The 11,642-nt window shown below is 33.0% G+C and overlaps 2 protein-coding genes across 2 annotated transcripts; one reads left to right on the top strand and one right to left on the bottom strand.

Annotated features, from left to right (window-relative positions):
• Positions 1-3,298: 3,298 nt before the first annotated feature.
• LOC102667497 (uncharacterized) lies at positions 3,299-7,436 on the bottom strand. Its single transcript, XM_006586435.1, has 4 exons — positions 7,220-7,436; positions 4,931-5,355; positions 3,792-4,189; positions 3,299-3,404 (listed from the first exon to the last, which is right to left on the bottom strand). Exons 1-4 carry the CDS (start codon positions 7,434-7,436, stop codon positions 3,299-3,301), a joined length of 1,146 nt encoding a protein of 381 aa, XP_006586498.1.
• Positions 7,437-10,208: 2,772 nt separating this feature from the next.
• LOC106799588 (uncharacterized) lies at positions 10,209-11,622 on the top strand. Its single transcript, XM_041017769.1, has 4 exons — positions 10,209-10,223; positions 10,306-10,710; positions 10,792-11,414; positions 11,523-11,622. Exons 1-4 carry the CDS (start codon positions 10,209-10,211, stop codon positions 11,620-11,622), a joined length of 1,143 nt encoding a protein of 380 aa, XP_040873703.1.
• Positions 11,623-11,642: the final 20 nt, after the last annotated feature.

Below are 11,642 nucleotides of genomic sequence, written 5' to 3'. Positions count from 1 at the left end.
TTCTGTCAAAATTAGTAGATTGAAATGCTTTATAAAAATGATATCATTTTAATTACTTTAAAATATCTTATCTAAACAGATTACATTATAGGAAAACATTTTAATATTCTTATTGAAATATTTTACCTGATTTAATTTTACCATCCAAACACATACTTATGGTGGCAAATGTGAAAAATTATGAAAATGCTTATGGAATCCCTTCATGATAAAATCTAGTACCCAAAACTCAAACGTAAATCATGGGTTGTTTATGTTTTGGGTAAAATGGTGCTTGCGGTGTTCTCATGTAACTTAATACTTGGAGAAAAAAGTTAATGGAGTTGGTAAAAAAATGGGCAAACAACCTCCAAGTGAAGTAATATAGACTTGGAATACTTTGAATATAGATGCTTGCCCTATTGAAGTTTTAAGAAGCACAAAAAATAAGTTACATGGGCATTTAATGTGATACTAGGACACATATCTAATGGTTTTTGCTACGATCCGAAATTTTAGGTACCTGTTGGCATTATTAATATCTAGACTCTTTAATAGACATCATATATGATGCATTGTACGATTTATTGTAGCTAATTCTTGTTAGGATTGTGTTTACTGTGTAATTTGTTAATAGCAAATAACTTAAGGTGATTTGATGGTTTAGGGAGAGTGGAAGAGGGAAAAGGTAACGAATGGGTTTGATCCCTTTGACTAACGAAACTAACATTTTAAGTTTTTAACAAATTAACATTTGCCGATAAAAAAAAACTTTTCTTTCAATGATTCTTGTTTTTTTAATCTGGTTTTCTCTTTCCACACATATGTGTGCATGGACATTTGTTTGCGTCCTGGTTTTAGCAGATTTTGTTAACTCCTGAAGGGTATTATTATGCCATCTTGATTTTCTGATAGTCTCAGCTTAACATCAAATTGACATACGGGAAAAGAAGCTTCCATTGTTTATGAAATAGGGGCACTGGTGGATAAGTATGTGAAATGAACTTTCGTGACACAAATCATATTAGAGGAAACTAGTTTAGTGTTTCGTACCTTGTACAGATATTTAAAAAAAATTGAGAATTTCAATCGAAATTGGTCTTGGAATATAAAAAAATTACACTAAAGGATATCCTTCAATCAACGATTGTACTTGTATACTAACTCGTTGGAGGCGGAGTATTTGTCTCCCCACAAAATCTTCTTCGTGTACACAGTCAAAAATCAAAACCTAAAATGTCCAAGGATGGACAATGGCTTGGAATTCTGTTCAACCAAATTCAATGAATTTGTAGAGATGAATATAACAAGATAACATATTGTATGCTATATACTCCACAAGAGAACAAAATAGCTGGAAGAATGAATATGACCTTGTTGGAAAATGTCAGATGCATGTTATCCAATTTAGGCTTGAATAAGAGTTTTTGGGTTGAGGCTCAACCAAACATGCTATCTTGTGAATCGCTCACCATCTAATAGTTACTATAGAAGGTGTTTGGATGTCCAACATACTATCACATAAGTGAAGCTGAGTTGGAGCTCAGAGCCAAGAAGACATTCTTTATGGGCTATGGAGATGGAGTCAAAGGATTCCGAGTCTACTCTCCATCTAAAATAGAGGTCATTATTAGTAGAGATATACTCTTTGACGAATTCTCTATGCTACATTCTAAATCTAGTGAAGATTTGGGCAAGGCTGAGGATGTCACCAAGCAGGCGGAGTTTGAGAGTTCCATAATAAAAAAACATTAGTGATTGAAAGTAGTTTGAAGCACATGATAAGATTGATCAGGATCTTCAAATGTATTATCAACACCAAAATACAACACACCAATTGAGGGGATTGACTGAACGAGTCAAAATCATTCAAAGCAGCCCAAAACCATAACACCCAAAAAATCCACAAAGACAAATCAACTCTCTCAAAAGATATAACTTGTATAATAAAACTTTTTTTTTAAAACTTGAACTCAAGTAGTCTAAATAATTTTTAAAACTTGTATTGTAAAAGCTACCTTAATCAATTAATTAAAATTTTATCTGTAATGAAACATTTACAATTTTTTTTAGAAGAGTTACATTAATAGGAAAATTTTAGAAATTAAATAAATTTAACTAACATGCAAAAAATTTAATTAATTTAAAACACTGTAATAAATATTTAAATAAAACACTACCAACAATTCAATCACAAACAAATTTAATTACAAACAAACAATTCAACAAATTAATCACAGAAAATTTAATTACAGAGAAATATATATGTGGTTTTATAAATTCTTCAACTTAACCATTAAAAAATACCCAATTTATTTATTTTCCTTAATTACTCAATTGATTACTATTTATATTTAATTATTCAACCCATGTTCTTTTCTCATTAAACACAAATAAAGTTCAAATAAATTCTAACCAAATCATTTAGACCCGTTTGGGGGTGGTTTTCTGTTTTTTTTTTTAAATTAAAACCAGTTTTAAATTTGAATTTTTAATTCAACTTTGATTTTACAACCCATTGCAAAATAGAAAAGTAACTCTCTCTTCCTCAACTTTTGTTCTCCTTCACCGTCAACACTCATGGCGGCAACCAGTGCAAAATAACACCAACACCACACTTTCACTGCTGTCACCACCCATTCCTCCCTCCGATCGGGCTTCCAAACTCATCTTGACTCCACTGCCTCAGTTAGTGTTAGGGTTGTTGGGTAAAATCAGAAACAATAAACAATAGACCTATTTTCTTTTCTCAATTGGGGTAAAATCTGTTTTGAAAATGTGTAAAAAATCAACTCAGACCCTTTTTTGTTGAACAAATTTTCGTTTCAAAAATGTATTTTAAAACTGAAAACGGGAAACTCAGAACCACCCTACTCATTAGGTTGTAAATTTCTGGGTGTTATAGGTGAGTCCCATCAATTTTAAAATTATTTCCACCTTATTTCTCCCTTTCCAATCATCAAAACATATTTCCATCCACCATACAACACAAGTGAGACTTTAATGATTAAACTTGCTCGCAAGTCACAACTACTTTTAGAGTTCTTTTTAATTACTTTTATAGCTAAAAGTACATGCCATAAACGTGCAAAAATAGCATGTACCATGAATTATTTGCAATGAAAATAAAATTTGATCATTTAGGTAAAGTAAAAAGGGAAGAAACAAATGCATGGGCCAAAAACAAAATGAACTTGTGCTTACGTATAGAAGCAAGCAACGGCTATGCGTTCTAAACCAACTGCACAATCTTATGGAGCAGCTGGGGAAATGTATGTACATGTCTGATACTACAGTAAAGTTTAATGATATATATGAATTATATGGCTATAGGGAACAATCTTTCAGAATTTACAGCAAAGAAGATGCTGCCTCCAATCCCGCTGCTTCCTGCGATGCCTCTGTTATTAAATTCAGGCTGTAATCTGCAAGCACCATAAGCAAATCATTGTATTCAATACATTACTGAACGCTTAAAAATAAGACTTAATTGCACATTTTGTGATACAACTATCATCATTTTACGAATTTTACTATCCAAGATTTTTTTGGTGCATTTTGCCACTATATCTTTCATTGTACATTTTAACCATCTGTTAAATGGGTAACAAAGTGTTCACTTGTCCCTTAAAAACGTCATTTTGTCATCAATTTTTGCTAAATAATGTCGTTTTGTTAACAATATGATGGTAAAATGCATGAAAAAAATAAATTTAGTAGTAAAATTTGCAAAACGATATAGTTGAGTGATAAAATGTGCAGTTAAGCATTAAAAGAAACCAACGAACCCAACAAATTACCAGGCATTTTACATGGGAAAGGCAAAGGACCAAGTGCTATCTATGCTGCGATCTGATCTAAGAGAGATGCTACCAGAAAAAGGTAGAGGCCCTGAGTAACCTATAGAGGAGAAACTCAACTCGCATAATCTTTGATGAACTTGATTTGTTACACCATAGTCATCAGACTTCACATCTGCATTTTGAGTTTGACCACAATTACAGTCACTAACTTGACTACTTTCCTCTTTGCCACTAGTTCCAGAAGCCGAATGATCAAACCGATGTGTGATGCTTCCATTCTCCTGCAGAAAACTACTAGTGTCATGGATATCAATGTTTGATTCTGAAGCAGGACTAGATAACACTGCATCCTCAATCTCATTTTTGGACTTCTCAGACTGAGAGTGAAACTCGGGCTCACTAGCAACCTGTAACAATAATAATAAGAATATTTAAGAAATTTCTTCACATAATAGTATTTTGACTTAAATATGTTTGAAATTTTTAACATATATCCCATTTTTGTTGTTTTTAATACCTAATAAAAATTTTTGTTGGTCTGAGTTCCTGATATATTAAAAGTTTTATTCTGAGTGATTATCATTAGTTAAGTGATGATGTGAAATCATCTCAACGACTCTTCTAATATATACCCGTTGTTGGAATAATGCTAGTCATCACTTCACTGACGACAAAGATGATTCATAAACAGACTAAAACTGTTAATATATTAGGGACTTAGAACAATGAAAAAATTTACAAGATTCAACAAAAATCAGGTATATATCAAGGATCTAAAAGTTATTTAAGCCTAATATTTTTCTAAAGAAATCATTTATTTTAAGGAAGTATAAAGAAATCATTTATTTTAAGACTCAACAAAAATCATTTATTTAAGCCCATTACTATAATCACTGCAATCCCAATTAAGTTAGCATTCCAGTAATTGTCCATCATTTGCAGTACATTATAATATTAATAAAGAAAATACAAAAGATTGGGGAGGCAAGAACCTGACCCAATAAACTAACATAACCTAAAAAACTGTAAATCACAAGATATGAAGGATAACTGATGACATTGGCAGTTCACTTAATAGTATGTAAATTGCACATGGAAAAAATGTTGGAATTGTTTTTGAAATGTGGAAAAAAAAAATGTTGGAATACCTTGGCATGGTTCTGTTTGATTTCATCACCCTCAAAACCTGATGTCCTGGATCTCTTAATGTCTAACTTTTGTAACAAAATCTTATCTTCAGGCACAACAATCTCATTATACACATTATCAGCAAGTTTTCTAGTTGCATCTTCATCTTGCTGCATCAAATCCTTGGACTGATCAGGTTCCTCTTTTGCAAGTGGATTTAACACATTGATCCCAATATTGTCTTTCACTGTTTCTTTATTTTCACAATTCCAAGAATAGATTTTGTAGATCTTTTCATCTACTTTTGTCCTTATAAAAATCTTATCCTTAGTAGGGTATCCTTCATCCACCCAGGTATCCTTAATAATGTTGTAACTAGTCTCTTTGTGACAAATCACAAGTTCTGCTTCACTTTCAGTAACACTTTTGTCCATATAGAAATCAACTTATTCCTTAAATGAATTTGTTTCTTCTAGTGGATCATGGATTGGTGAATTTGGGGACTTTTTCACTGATTCCATATCACTGTGAAACATCCCAAATGACTCTATTTCCTACAAAGAATGGAATGCTGAATCAACAGATTCCCTGACCTGTGCTTCATAATCATTTTTCAAATTAAGTTTCATTGTAGTAGTGTAATCTATTGACCCCATGTCTTAGGGTGATAGATTTGAATATATCTGTTTCACCTCTTTATATGAATGGAGACTCTAGCTTCACATTCCTATATTTTGTGGTTCTGTGATTTGTGTATCCATTCCAGTAATTTTACATTGCTGTCATTGAAGTCAAACGATTGAGATTCACACCCAAGGCCACTGTTTGAATGTAAAGAAGCCAGTTCTTCTTCTGTACATACATTTTCAAATAGCAGAAAATAAATTTGCAAGCTTCGAATTTCACAATAATAGTCCCTTATAAAAACAAACACAATATACAACAAAAGAAATTCAGTCAATTCATGTCAAGAATGGTTATGCCAAGGATTTGGAGGAATCTTATTCATCAATATATGCATGGGACGCTATGAAGCACTGACTCTGACATGGACATCGGACACGACACGGATACTTCAACATAGCTAATGTCTAAAATATAAGACACAGGGACACCACATACACACAAACAAAGAAATTCTAATTAAATGAAGTATGAGTAACAGAATAAAATAAGGTGACAGCTTAAGTATTCAAGTCAATAAAAAATAATTTTGGAATCAGACACCTAATGAGAAGTGTCGAACAAGTATTGAATAAGTGTTCGGGTGTGTCAGTGTTAGAAACGTGTTCGACACAGTAACACTTTAAACAAGAGAGGTGTTCGTGCTTCATATATAATACGGAAAGCAAACCATGTAATGACATTTTTGAATCAGGGCCTAGATAACCCGTGTCTTACAAAGAGAAGATATAAGCATAGCTACCGGAGAAAGTAAAGGAACCAAAAGCAGAAATCGAAAATAAAAACAGCTTGTTACCTAGTTTCATGATTCATGTACAATTCAAACCAATGGGAAAATTTTCTCTTTTACCACCTGTAGCATTTTCAATCAAAGAGACTAGCCAGATCATTCAATATTTTGTAGGACCCTGAAAATCAGAAAACAGGAACAACTAGGTTACCATGTATGATGTAACAAATCTTACAGTCATTAAATGACACAAAACATAGCCTTGTAATAAAGAAGACAAAAGAAAAGTGCCATTTCTCTATTCATAAAAGAATTTAGATATATGTTTGGATTTCAGCCGAAAGAAAACCATGTCTCTGTTGCAAAAACTGTAAGACATTTCCCCCCCACATATATTACTAACTTTTGATGCAAATACTATTGATCAGAACCTAATTTGATTCATGCGCTTGAATTACTAGAGTGCATTAAAAAATGGGAGTGTTTATCACTAACTTTAAGAATATTGAGAACTAATTAAATGGGGGTTATCATATTATGAGTTAAGCATCTGATCTGCACAACCTTTCCAATCATTTTTCTCTTTATCAAAGAATATGAGTTGCCAGCTTATGGTGATATTAAAGTTGTAAAAGCATGTACGTACCAACTGCCTTTTTCTTTTCTAAGTAAATGATTTGAATTTTGGACTAACTGAATAGAATCCTAGGGCAGTACTCTATGTATAAAAGGACAAAAGAAAAAGCTTAGAAATCCTAAACTTGTAGCAAAGTTTTGCAGTTACAAAAGGCAAATTTCCCCATCTGGGGTTCTTTTACAAAATATTTCCCCAGATGGGGTCTTTTTAAAAAAATTTGCACGATGTGGCTGTTTTTTACGTGGCATGCATGCATACAGCACCCAAACCGCCAGTACCACTGGCGAGTTTGGTGATTCTGAAGGAATCGCTGGTTGCAATGGCGAGATAGCCATGCATAGGGAACTGCCAGTTTGACTGGCGAGTTCCTAGGCTGAGGGCTAGGCTCTAGGCGCGCAGGTGCAGCAGTGGCGCAGGTGGTGCAGTGGTGCAGGCGGAGCAGCTTGGAATCGCCAGTACGAATGGCAATTTGCATTGAGAAGGAACCGCCAGCCAGGCTGGCGGTTCGCTTGATTTAAAAAAATCAGCCTCGTTCCCTTATAAAAGAAGAAGCTCGTTGTTCATCACAGCGCCTTCCTTGCACTTCTTTCTTCTTTGATATTGTTCCTCATAAGTTCTCCCAGCCTTCTTGTTATTTTGTTCCTGCGTTTTCTGTTTGGTAAGTATTTATCAATGATAAATATTATTATTTTATATAACTATATATGTTAACTTAATTTTATTTGATACGTTTGTTTATTTTTGTAGGACAATAACTCTCTCCTAAGTAGTTTCTCTTCTCTTCTTAAGTGGTTGCTCTTGTATTGCTGTTAAGTGATTGCTCAAATTGGTAAGTTTTTCTTAACTTGACAACTTTAGTTGATATTAGCTGGAACTTTTAAATTTTAAGTAGTATATGTTACAAATTTGAGTTGGTATATTATTATTTTATACGTTAGTTGTAGGTTAGTTGATTTTAAATTCATATGTTATTATTTGTGATAAAATGATTTGTACCTTAATTTTAGCTGTTATATTATTATTAATTGGTTTAGATTTATTAGGTTTGTATGATATTATTTGTATTTTATATATGATATTTTTAGTTTTAGTTAGACAGTGGATATTATTTAATTGACTTATTTATAGTTTTTACTGAAATATATGATATTTTATTAATTTTATATATGTATGTTGTTTAAATTTTTGATTCCATGGTAATTTTTTGATTTAATGCCATTTTTTGTGTATAATATATGTTATTTAATTTAAATTTTAATAATTGGAAAAAAATATGGTCATTTATTTAAATTTATGTAGATATTTTAATATTTAATTTTGTTATTTGTAGAGTATTTTAGTTAGTAAATTAAGTTATGTTGTGTTAAATTTAAGTACGTATTTTATTTTATAATTTTGTTATGTAAGTATTTTAATGTGGTCATTTATTTAAATTTATGTTGGTATGTTAATTTTTAATTTTCTTATTTGTAGAGTATTTTAGGTTGTATTTTAAGTTTTTTTTGTGTTAAATTTATGTACGTGTTTAAATTTTTAATTTTATTATTTATTTTAATTTGGTCATTTATTTAAATATGTGTAGGTATTTAATTTTTAATTTTGTTATTTGTAGAGTATTTTAGGTCGTATTTTAATTTTTTTTGTTAAATTTATGTAAGTGTTAAAATTTTTAATTTTGTTATGTATTTTTAATTTGGTCATTTATTTAAATTTTTTTAGCTATTTAATTTTTAATGTTCTTATTTGTATAGTATTTTAGGTAGTATTTTAAGTTTTGTTGTATTAAATTGATGTACGTATTTAAATTTTTAATTTTGTTATGTATTTTTAATTTGGTCATTTATTTAAATTTTTGTACATATTTAATTTTTAATTTTGTTATTTGTAGAGTATTTTAGGTAGTATTTTAAGTTTTTTTGTGTTAAATTTATGTACGTGTTTAAATTTTTAATTTTGTTATGTATTTTAATTTGGTAATTTATTTAAATTTGTGTAGCTATGTAATTTTTAATTTTGTTATTTGTAAAGTATTTTAGGTAGTATTTTAAGTTTTTTTGTGTTAAATTTTTGTACGTGTAACAAATTTATGTATTTTAAGTTGGTCATTTATTTTAATTGGTGTAGCTATTAAGTTTGTAATTTTTTTATTTGTAGAGTATTTTAAAGCATTTATTTAAATGTAGTTAATTTTTTTAATGTACAATTTTTGTTGTTAATTTTTTGTATTACATTTTACTTTACAGTATTAATGGCATCTTCATCCTCATCTTCATCTGGTATACACATTAAGTCTGGTCCAATAGATGGAGATGTTTTATGGCTGCAACCTAAACATGTTTCCGAACATGTTTGGAATGGAGAACCAGACAGGAAATTACATATCAGACGAGCTGTACCCATCTATCAAGGACAAGAAGAAATGCCAGAGGAAATTATTCCTCTGCTTCACCAATCAGGATTCTATTGGATAATGAAAATGGGGTACCTGAAAATTAATTCTTCATTAATTACAGCCTTGATTGAAAGATGGAGGCCCGAGACACACACGTTTCACTTGAGATGCGGAGAGGCTACGATTACTCTTCAAGATGTGTCAGTGTTGTTAGGTCTTCATACTGAGGGGGCACCATTAATTGGTCAGACTAATCTTGATTGGGCTGAATTGTGTGAAGAATTATTGGGAGTCAGACCACAGGAAGGTGAACTTCAAGGCAGTGTTGTCAAATTAAGTTGGCTGGCTCACCATTTTTCAGAAATAAATATCCATGACGGGAACGTAGAACAATTACAAAGGTTTACCCGTGCATGGATCCTCAGATTCATAGGAGGAGTTCTATTTGTTGACAAAAGCAGCAGTAAAGTTTCCCTAAGGTACCTCCAATTTTTACGGGACTTTGAACAGTGCAGCACGTATGCATGGGGACCTGCCGTGCTTGCTTATTTATACAGAGAGATGTGCAGCGCCACTGATTACAAAATAAAATCAATCGGAGGTATGTGCATCTTAATCCAAATGTGGGCATGGGAACGCTGCACGACTTTGGCTCCAAAGAGAACTCCTCCTATAATGGAAAACAAACCACTCGGACACAGGTTAGTTTTTTTTAAAAAAATTTCATTTGAAAATAATCAATAATGTAATGCGTCGGCACTAATTATTTCATATTTTTTTTGTAGGTGGCTGCGACGTGGAAACCAACATATTGGCAATGATGATCTAATAGTTTTCCGTCGCAAATTGGATATCATGAAACGACATGAGGTAACAAGATCATCATGTATTTGTTAAATATAAATAAATGTCATGGTTTAAGATAAATTAACAATTGTGTTATTGTATGCAGTTTCTGTGGGAGCCTTACACAACAACTGTTATGTCGATGTTGCCTCCCATTTGTTTGGTTGGCAGTATGGCGTGGTGCGTAGTGGTGCCACTCATTTGTTTCCATGTTGTAGAGTGGCACCAACCGGATAGAGTGTTGCGACAATTTGGAATGCAACAACCTATTCCGGAGTCTCCTTCGCAACCATGGAATGTCCACGGGCTAACACTGAAAGGCAAAATGGATGAAAATTGGTTCCAGCTGTTGGCCCCATTTATCAGTCAGTGGAATAATCGAGCTGAGTTTAGGGTCGACGTTTATGCTCGACAAGAGGGCCTATTGAGTTTTAACTCGGATTACATGGTGTGGTATAGGCGCAAAACAAAAATGTTTATCGACCCAAACAATGCAAACACGGCTACATTGGTATTTCTTTCTTTTTAATTATTTAACTTCAATTTACTTTTTAAAGCATCGACATTAATTTCCTTACCCTAATAATTGCAGGGTGAAGTTACCGAGACATTGCAGTATATGGTGTCACCACAAGGGCGAAACACATGGACAGTTGATGATCTCGTGCCATATGTGGAAAAGTTAGCGATTTTATCCCAAGAGCAAGAGAGGATCACTGAGCCTGTGGCACATGGTCCAGCATCAGAGCGTCGATTTCCCCCACAACAGTTTCACATGCTTCAGTCAAGTGTTGAAACTCGAGGTTTTGACAGACGAAGGGAGATTGTTCAAGCGGAAGATTTTTCCCAACATATGGAGCAGCGTGGACATGGAATGTATTACACGCCACCAACATTTGCTCAGTATCCTTCGCAGATGTATCAGTATCCTTTCGAAGGCCATGACACTGATATGTCTGCAAGCGAACATTCGTTTGGTGGTGTTGCGGAAACACAACCTAATTTTTCATGGCCGACCATGACCCCTTCGCAGCAACATGATGCCCCAATGGCAACACCTAATGCCCCATTAGGTCAGCAATGGGATGTACCCGGAGCAATCCCTGCAATGGGTGACTTATTAGGTGTTGATTTGCGTCACGAGTTTTCTGCAGAGGCTGAGGAACAAGGGCGGAGACAGCGCGCAAGAAGAAATCCGGATCGTCAAGCCCGAAGGTGGGATCGACCATGTGGCACATCCTCGCGTCATCACGGACACCATAATGACTGATTTTGATGTCTCTATTTGAAATTTGTTTTGTATCTTTGTAATTTGAATTTCAGACTTAATTTATGGTATGTCATTGTACTTGTTATGGAATTTGTTATGGAATTGCGTTTTCTATCACCATTTGTTATTGAATCACCATCGCGGACACCATAATGACTATTTTTATGTCGCAC

This window comes from Glycine max, chromosome 8 (assembly GCF_000004515.6).
Source record: "Glycine max cultivar Williams 82 chromosome 8, Glycine_max_v4.0, whole genome shotgun sequence".
NCBI classification, from domain to species: domain Eukaryota; kingdom Viridiplantae; phylum Streptophyta; class Magnoliopsida; order Fabales; family Fabaceae; genus Glycine; species Glycine max.
This window is presented reverse-complemented; position numbering and strand designations above follow the sequence as displayed.

Coding starts and splice junctions, on each gene's coding strand:
- LOC102667497 (XM_006586435.1), bottom strand. CDS start 7,436: ATGCAAATTGCCATTCGTACTGGCGATTCCAAGCTGCTCCGCCTGCAC. Junction 4,190..4,930: donor TCAAACAGAACCATGCCAAG/GTATTCCAACAT, acceptor TTATTGTTACAG/GTTGCTAGTGAGCCCGAGTT. Junction 3,405..3,791: donor TGGTCCTTTGCCTTTCCCAT/GTAAAATGCCTG, acceptor TGGTGCTTGCAG/ATTACAGCCTGAATTTAATA.
- LOC106799588 (XM_041017769.1), top strand. Junction 10,711..10,791: donor ATGCAAACACGGCTACATTG/GTATTTCTTTCT, acceptor TAATAATTGCAG/GGTGAAGTTACCGAGACATT. Junction 11,415..11,522: donor CCGGATCGTCAAGCCCGAAG/GTGGGATCGACC, acceptor TTTGAATTTCAG/ACTTAATTTATGGTATGTCA.